This window comes from Salminus brasiliensis, chromosome 3 (assembly GCF_030463535.1).
Source record: "Salminus brasiliensis chromosome 3, fSalBra1.hap2, whole genome shotgun sequence".
NCBI classification, from domain to species: Eukaryota; Metazoa; Chordata; class Actinopteri; order Characiformes; family Bryconidae; genus Salminus; species Salminus brasiliensis.
This window is the reverse complement of record NC_132880.1, coordinates 48,626,091-48,635,359: the sequence shown is the minus strand read 5'-3', so window position 1 is coordinate 48,635,359 and position 9,269 is coordinate 48,626,091. Positions and strand designations below refer to the sequence as shown.

General features: G+C 45.4%; 1 protein-coding gene across 1 annotated transcript; it reads left to right on the top strand.

Annotated features, from left to right (window-relative positions):
* The first annotated feature begins 1,091 nt into the window (after positions 1–1,091).
* On the top strand, positions 1,092–8,416 carry LOC140552282 (UBA-like domain-containing protein 1). The gene is made up of 3 exons (XM_072676447.1): positions 1,092–1,320; positions 1,623–1,676; positions 7,453–8,416. Exons 1-3 carry the CDS (start codon positions 1,153–1,155, stop codon positions 7,747–7,749), a joined length of 519 nt encoding a protein of 172 aa, XP_072532548.1. The 5' UTR covers positions 1,092–1,152; the 3' UTR covers positions 7,750–8,416.
* The last annotated feature ends 853 nt before the right edge of the window (positions 8,417–9,269 follow it).

Below are 9,269 nucleotides of genomic sequence, written 5' to 3'. Positions count from 1 at the left end.
CCACCGAGAAACACCTTGGTAACACCATGGCAGCCGCTTAGCAACATCATAGCAACCACCTGAAATACTACAGCAACTGCCAAAGTAACCACCTGTAACACTTTGGCAACCACCGAGAAACACCTTGGCAACACTATGGCAGCCGCTTAGCAACATCATAGCAACCACCTGAAATACTACAGCAACCGCCACACTAACCACCTGGAACACTTTGGCAACCACCGAGAAACACCTTGACAACACCATGGCAGCTGCTTAGCAACATCATAGCAACCACCTGAAATACCACAGCAACCGCCACACTAACCACCTGGAACACTTTAGACAACCACCGAGAAACACCTTGGTAACACCATGGCAACCACTTAGCAACACCGTAGAAACCACCTGAAATACTACAGCAACTGCCACACTAACCACCTGGAACACTTTAGACAACCACCAAGAAACACCTTGGAAACACCATGGCAGCCGCTTAGCAACATCATAGCAACCACCTGAAATACCACAGCAACCGCCACACTAACCACCTGGAACACTTTAGACAACCACCGAGAAACACCTTGGTAACACCATGGCAACCACTTAGCAACACCGTAGAAACCACCTGAAATACTACAGCAACTGCCACACTAACCACCTGGAACACTTTAGACAACCACCGAGAAACACCTTGGCAACACCATGGCAGCGGCTTAGCAACATCATAGCAACCACCTGAAATACTGCAGCGCAACCATCTGGGACACCACAGCAATCACCAACCTTAACGCCCACAGGTGTTACCATAGCAACCACCCTAGCAACCACCTGAACCACTTGGAAGCCACTTGAACTGCGCGGCCTTCTTCACACCGGTTTATTAATACTGCAATTAATCAAATTAATTTAAATTCAATTAAATTAAAACTTTTTACGTTTTAACAGAACTAAACAAGACAAATGCAGCGTGAAACAGCAACAGCAGAAGGAAGAGGAGGAAGAGGAGGAGGAGGAAGAGGAGGAGGAGGAGGAGGAGGTCCTGCGTGTACAGGAAAGAGGTTAGGCTGCACTGCGGCGGTCTCTCCACCAGTGGGCGCTGTAAACACCGCAGGCGGGCAGGCAGGCGGGCAGGCAGGCGGGCAGGCAGGCGGGCAGGCAGGCAGCTCGGGGATGAGCGACTACGCGGAGTTTGAAGGAGTCGAAGGAGAGACGTTAACCCGGGTCGGCAGAATGGACGAGCTGAAGCACCAGGTCATGATAAACCAGTTTGTTCTGACCGCCGGATGCGCCTCGGACCAGGCGGAGCAGCTTCTGCAGGCGGCGCACTGGCAGTTCGAGGTAGGACCGACCGCCGTGTGTTTACTAAGCGCGCTAGAGCAGCGGCGTGGCAGCGGCTGGACACACACCGAGCCCTGTAGCCCCTCCAGCGCTGCCGGACCAGCAGAGGATGAGGAAGAGGAAGAGGAAGAGGACGGGTTGAGGGAGCTCGTTAGTTACTTTAAACGCTGATTATAGTGAATTATAAATGTAAAAGTAAAAGTAAAGATCTTTAAGTGTTTAGGTGAGAATATCGAGGCTGGTCAGGTTGTCTGGACTTTAACCATTAAGATTAACCTGCTTCCCCACTTTTCCGTCCTCAGACAGCCCTCAGTGCCTTCTTTCAGGAGGCCAGCCTCCCCTACAGCCATCAGATGGTGAGTTTACACTGGAATATGGTGTGGAATGGCTCTGTGTGTGTGTGTGTGTGTGTGTGTGTGTGTATACAGTATGTATGTGTGTATACAGTGTGTGTGTGTGTGTGTATACAGTGTGTGTGTGTCTTCCGCCATGTTGTGCGAGTCAGACCAAAATAAACACACACACACACACATACATATATATATATATATATATATATATATATATCATCCACCCCCCCCACCCCACCCCCCTGCAGCAGAGATGGGGGTCGTCCCGTCCGGCCTGAGGGTCCCGACTGAGCGTTTTTATTCTATAACAAGTTCATTTTGTGTAAACGTGTCCTAAGTCGTGGGGGAGGGTGATTCCAGGAAAAAGAGAGAACAGCTCTGTTTACAGCGTCACACACACACACACACACACACACACACACCCAACACACACACCCAGCCTCCATGCTGCACTCTTTACAAAATACAAATGCGTCTCAAGTGGAACATTTAATTAAATTCAGTAAAACCTCAAAACATCCAAAATATCCTTATGATCTTAATATCTATCTGTAATCTTACATTTATGGAAATTAATACATTTACATTTATGATATTCATCTGATGCTCTTATCCAGAGCGGCTTACAAGGCTACTCATATTACAGAGGTGGGCCAGTGTAGTGTTAGGAGTCTGGCCCAAGGACTCGTGGCCCAAGGAGTCACCCAGACTGGGAATCGAACCCCCAGTGGTGGTGTCTGTTGCACCACCCTGACCACCTTCAGTGCCGTGTCCTGTATACTGGAGATGTAGCCTAGCAGCTCTGTCAGCGTTTATGTGGATCAACAACTAACTGACTGTCCAATCAGTCTGATTACAGTTCAGCATTTTTAGCAGTAATTATTAATTTATTTGTTTATAAATAATAAATACTTTAAATAATTAATAAATAATTGAGAAAAGTTGTAAATAAAACAGAAAGCTTTAATAAAATCTAAATAAATAAATAAAATAGCTTAATAACTGACGTGTGTGTGTGTGTGTGTGTGTGTGTGTCGCTCACTCGAGTCAATGCACAGATCTGATTGGCTGAGTTGAGTCCCCTGTGATATTTACAGCACTTGTGATTGGTCTGTGAGTTTACAGGGATGCTAAACCGGGACAGAATGTCCAATCCGGACAGCACCTACAACCAATAAGCTATTGAGAGATGTTTGATTCTTCTCCCAGACTTGACCGTCCCGGGTTCGGACCTGGACCTGGACCGCGGCCCACCTGTTATATACACTTGATCCCCTGAAGAACCATGTTTGTTATAGAGACGTGTAGAGTGTGAAGAACCTTCACTTGGTATGAAGGATATTTACCAGTTTGAAGGTTCCTCACACTCACACACCCTTTCACCTACAGTACAGTTGTATTCAAAAGTTTAGACACCCCTGTGTTTTTAGATTTTGTCAGTAGAAAAAAGTCACATTGGCTACAGAGACACACTTCTGCACATTGTACAGCACCACTACAGTGCATTTACTGAATAATATTAAATAAAGTGGGTAAATATGTATTATACAATATTTTCCTAATACTTTAATTATATATTCTAATACTTCAAGCTTTTTATGTAAAAAAAAAAAAAGATGTTGTGCTCTAAATCGTGCAGAACAATAAAGAAATAATATTAATATATTGGTCACACACACACACACACACACACACATATATATATATATATATATATATATATATATATATATATATATATATTGAGAACATCAGCAGAATGTGTCATTTGACCAGGGGCGTCCAAACTATTGCACAGGACTGTAAAACAGTGTCCATGTCTATTTCGTGTAATAGCTTTATATGATGCAGCATTAGAGACAGTAAGTGTTCTGGATATCTGGTCCCTCTCACCTCTATATTGAACGGTTCTGACCCAGAGTGGAGCGTCCGACCCCTCTCAAAGGCTTTGCTTCCTCTTAGTCAGTTAGTTATGCCTAAATGTGGTGATATGAGAGGTCAGGGCTGGGTATGAACATTCAACCCCTTTATCACTGGGCCCAGTTTGTGTTGGGAGGCTAGGAGACGCCATCTCCCCAGGCCTCCCCAGGCCTCCCCTTATTAAGTTAACTGGTAACCCACATAAAATGTGTCTGCAGTTTAGAGTAACATACAAGTTTTTGTCTCGTTGTCGCAACATCTCATCTAGGAGATCAGATATATCTGAGAATGGCTTTTACCAGAGCTAAAAAATGGGTATACCCACAGTTCATAACCACTCTTATTTCCTGTTATTAAAAAAATATGAAATTAAATTAAGTAATTAAAAGTAAAGAAAATTAAATAGTAATTAATTTATTAATTTTTCAGTTCAGCCACTGACGTCCACAGCCTCTTTAACACTCACTACCTGAGACGTTACAGGACTGGCTCTGCCGGTAATATGTAGGCCTCGTCATTCAGACACCCTTAAGACCTTAAGCAGTGTTTTACTGGAGCGTACGTGTTGGAACTTGCGGTGAAAGTCCTGGTGAAATTAGAGTGAGATTCTCAGCCAACAGCGTACCTGGATCACGTACGATGTTAAAGCGTACCTGGATCACGTACGATGTTAAAGCGTACCTGGATCGCGTACGATGTTAAAGCGCACCTGGATCACGTACGATGTTAAAGCGTACCTGGATCACGTACGATGTTAAAGTGTACCTGGATCACGTACGATGTTAAAGCGTACCTGGATCACGTACGATGTTAAAGCGTACCTGGATCACGTACGATGTTAAAGTGTACCTGGATCACGTACGATGTTAAAGCGCACCTGGATCACGTACGATGTTAAAGCGTACCTGGATCATGTACGATGTTAAAGCGTACCTGGATCACGTATGTTATGGATAACTTTGGCGATTAATCCTCCAGATTACAGCTGGCGAGTTGTGCTACCCATCGATATGTGCTACTTCGCTGCTCTGCGAGGAAGTCTAGAACCTTCAAGGTTCCTCAAAGAACCTTAAGAGGTTTCTCCACAGTTTCAAACTGAAGAACCCATAATAAAACCACTCAGAAATGTTTGCTTTGAACTTTGCTGGTGAAGTTTCAAGTTGTGCTAAAAGCTCCCAACAGAAGTATAGGCAGGATATTTAGATAGCCTAGATCACTGTAGCAGAAGGTAAAGAGAAGCTCCTTGAAGGTTCTAGACTTCCTCGCAGAGCAGCGAAGTAGCACAACTCGCCAGCTGTAATCCAGAGGATTAATCGCCAAAGTTTAACCATAACAGTGTGGGGTACAGTTTTCCTTGAGGAACTTTTGGAGGTTCTTCAGTTTGAAACTGTGGAGAAACCTCTTCTGGTGCTTTAAGGAACCTTTGAAGGTTCTTCAGTTCAAAGAACCTTTGAAGGTTCTAGACTTCCTCGCAGAGCAGCGAAGTATCACAGATGGATGGGTAGCACAACTCGCCAGCTGTAATCCAGAGGATTAATAGCCAAAGTTTAACCATAACAGTGTGGGGTACAGTTTTCCTTGAGGAACTTTTGAAGGTTCTTCAGTTTGAAACTGTGCAGAAACCTCTTCATATCGATGGGTAGCACAACTCGGCAGAGCACCAGCTGTAATCCAGAGGCTTCCGGTAGTTACCCGGGTCATGGTGCTTGGTGATTTGGTCTCCGACTTGTGGTGGTTGGAGCACATTGGATTTGTGAGTGTAAAGAACCTTTACATCAAGTGAAATTTCTTAGACCTTTAAAAGGTTCTCCACACTGTTAGATGAAGTCATCACAGAAACTTTCCACTCTGCCAGCTGAAATCCAGATTGTCAGTGCTATTCACTTCAAACCCTCTGTGGTTTTAATGTTATGGCTGATTGTTGTAGTTAGCTATTAGATGATGATTAGGGTTTAATTTAGTTTGGTTCAGTATCAGTCAGTTTAAACCCCAGTTTGCTTTCCGGAAATCTGTTGTCTGTAAAGGTGTGAAAAGTATTCCCATTCATCACTCAGGTAGAAGTGAGTGGAGATACGAGGGTTTAAAAGACTTCTATAGAAGCTGAAGTATCAACTGAAGCTTTTTACTCCAGTAAAAGTGTAAAAGTACTGGTTTCAGAACGACTTCAAGTAGAAAAGTAAAAGTAATGGAATGAAAACAAAGGCTGAAAGCTTAGGCCGCTCCACAGGGGTCTACAGTGCACATTTATCTGGAGAGGGTTTTTATTGATGACGAGCCGGAATGAAAACAAAGGGAAATGAAATAGGAGGAACGAGGCTGATTTTAAAATTTAAGGAGGAGAAAGTTTAGATAATTGGGGGAAAATGTGAGAAGTAGAAGTAAAAAGTCTGAAAAATAAAGAATTACTGCAGTAAAGTTTAGAGAACCAACATTTCTACTGTAGTAAGATAACGAAGTGTAAAAAAAAGGCCCGTCTGGTGTCATTTGAAGAGAATACAACCGAGCAGCTCAATGAAAACCAGCTGTGTTGGGTTTGTAGGACAGTACTTCCACACAGAGCAGCAGTATTCAGGGGTCACGAGGTCATTAAGTGTACGAATGCTGATCCAGCGCCGCTTCTGGACCTCTTTCTTCATCTCAGCCCAGTGAAATCCTCTCTGCACTCGTGTGTTTATGTCAGGAAGTCATGAGAATATTTGGAGGACGGCGCTGCGCTAAATCTGTCTGGGGTTTCCCGGACATGCCTGCCACGACCCAGCATGGGAAGCTGAGCTGAGGCCCTCTGACCACAGCGGCCAGCAGAAACGGTGCAGTGTTCGCCAGTTTGAGCCAGCTGACACAGAATCAGACTGGTCGAGTGTGGCCTTCCACATCGTCAAGAACCTTGTATCTCCAAAACACAGAAGTAAAAGATTTGATTCCAGGTCATGTTGGAGCATTTCTATTGGTCCGTTCGTCAGGAAATTCAGATACAGTATAAAGTACAACTGTCAGATTCACACTATGGAGGAAAATGAGGAACGTCAAAAATGGAGATGCAAGGTTTCCGCCTGACAGCGACAGTGTGCTCTTGTCCATGTTGTAATCAAGGCGGTAACTCTGTCAGCTGACCCTTTAGCCCTCAGTCGTATGAGCACTCGTGATGCAATGACATGTTTTGTTGATTATCTGTAAAAAAGAAGTTATATTTAACCTCCAAACAGCAGATTTCTGCAAATCTGAACACAGTTACAGTTTAGTTGCTTAATTTAATATATTAGGAAAATGATAAAATAGTAAATTAAAGAACATGAAATAAATACAATAATAAATGAACAGAAATATTTGATTCCTGGGCTGCGCTAAACCAATAAGAGTCCTTGGGTAAGACTCCTAACACTACATTGGCCCAACTCTGTAATACGAGTAACCTTGTAAGTCGCTCCGGATAAGAGCATCAGCTAAATACCATAAATGTAAATGTTCCCTCTGGAGGACAGGGCAAGTACCTAACCACCCAGTGGCCTCTTCCTCCCCTGGGAGCGTCCTGCTGGCTTTTCTACTTGCTCCCTAATATATCCACCCCTTGACTGGAGCCACTTCACTTCACCTGTCAGTGGTTTTAATGTTATGGCTGATTGGTATAAATGTTTGTAGGTCTATATTTGTCCGATGTATCATCACATGCTGTGTAAATCTTTCTGTAGAAGCATCAGCATCTGTTTCTTCGCTCTAAAAAAGGACCAGGAAGCCGTAAGACAGTCCCAGAATTCAGTTAGGGTGGAGTGACCTGAAAACCCTAATGCTAAAATGCTAAGCTCTGCAGCTTATGTCCTTTAGAGTGCGTTACATCCTAATTCCATATTCTCTCCTCTTTCCATAGATGTGCACACCAGCCAACACCCCAGCGACGCCCCCCAACTTCCCAGACGCTCTCGCCATGTTTTCCCGCCTCCGGGCCTCCGAAAGCTTCGGCAGCGGCAGCCCCATGGCATCCATGGCCACCTCCCCGCCTCCTTACATCAACTGGGCTGTGAGTCCAACGGCCGCCACCGGCCAGCAAGGCCTTTGGACGGCCGCACAGCTCCCTTCGCAGACGGCCGCTCCGAACTGGCCAGCGGCCGTCACCCAGCAGGCCTCGTCCGAGCAGCCCAGCCTGGCCATGGAGGCCGAGAGATGAGGAGCCGCCCCCGTCGGCCCTTGGACCACACGGGAGGAGGAGCACGGACTGCCCTGCTGATGAGTCTTACTGTGCGGCGCGGCCTGGAGGAGAAGCGAGCTGGGTGGATGTGATGTGACTGAACGCTGCAGGACTGAGTAACTCCGAGGACGGGCGCTCGAGAGACGTGCCTCTCGGATGGGAGACTTAAGACTCTAAAGTTATTTTTTTTCTCATGATTTTTTTAAGTTTCGCAGATGAAATTGAGAAAACTGAAGATGCATGGGTGTGTGAGGCTGGCTCACTTTCTTTCCTGTCCCTTATCTGAGAAGCTTTGTCATCCAGGAGCCATTTTTCTATTTACTGTTTGTTTATCTCTACAATGAATCAGAGCCTCTGTCTGTATGAGAGCTGCGGCTGAAAGCAGCTGGAACCATGACATTGGACTGGGCGGGACTCCAGAAGAACAGCGTGGTTTAGGTCTGCGAATAAGATTAAAACCCTGCTAATTTGATCAGACAGTCCTTTTTTATTAAGAGTGCCCCCAGTCCTTCAGACAAGAAGGACAGGAAACTAATTCCAGCCAAACCAGCAATTTTCTACTCAATATTATTTATTTTCTGGAGATTTTCTTTTCTGGCATATCTGCAGTTGGTAGCGGTCAGTAGCAAATAAATGTTAAGCCTAATCTCAGACTCCTTCTGGTTTTCTTTTGCCTAACCTTAATTTATTAAATAATAATAATAAAAAAGGTCAGCTCAGAGATTCTCTCATTCTGTGTGTTTTAAAAAGTTTGTCACACTCGCACACATTAGTTAGTTTTCCTTTGAGAACTCACTGGTCACTCCTTCTACAGAAGCTGGAAGCCTTGGTGTACAACAATAGCTTTGTACAACAACCAGAGAATTCGACCCTTCCTCTCTAGAGAGTCACCCAGGTGCTCGTTCAGTCTCACGTCACTTCGAGACTTGACCACTGCAGCTCTCTCCTGGCTGGTCTCCCTTTACGCACCATCAGACCCCTGCAGCTTATCCAAAACACAGCGGCACAGGTCGTCTTCAGCGTCTCTAAGTTCAGCCATGTTCAGCTCCTCATCTGCTGCGTTCTCTCTTTACTGGCCTCCTGTAGCTGCTGCCCAGGTCATCAGATTCAGACCCCTGATTCTGGCCTACAAAGCCAAGACTGGACCAGCCAGCCCCTCCGTACTTGATGGCGATGGTCAATAGCCGATCTGCACCAAGAGCCCTTCCAGCTTCAAGTACGGCTCGGCTCGACCCACCATCCTTTAAGATCCACGGAAGACGAGCGTCCAGACTTTTTACTGTCCTGTACCGAAGTGGTGGAACGAGCTTCCCCTGGGTGTCCGAGCAGCAGAGTCCAACACTCTCTGTCCTCAAACCCAGACTGAAGACCCTCCACTTCTAAAAGTACTTGGGTGGTGTTCAGAGCGCCATCTGGTGTCCTCGAGGAGCCATTAACAGACACTATAGCCCAGCCGGCTGCAGCAGCAGCAGTGTGGACGTTCTCAGAAGGTAAATAGA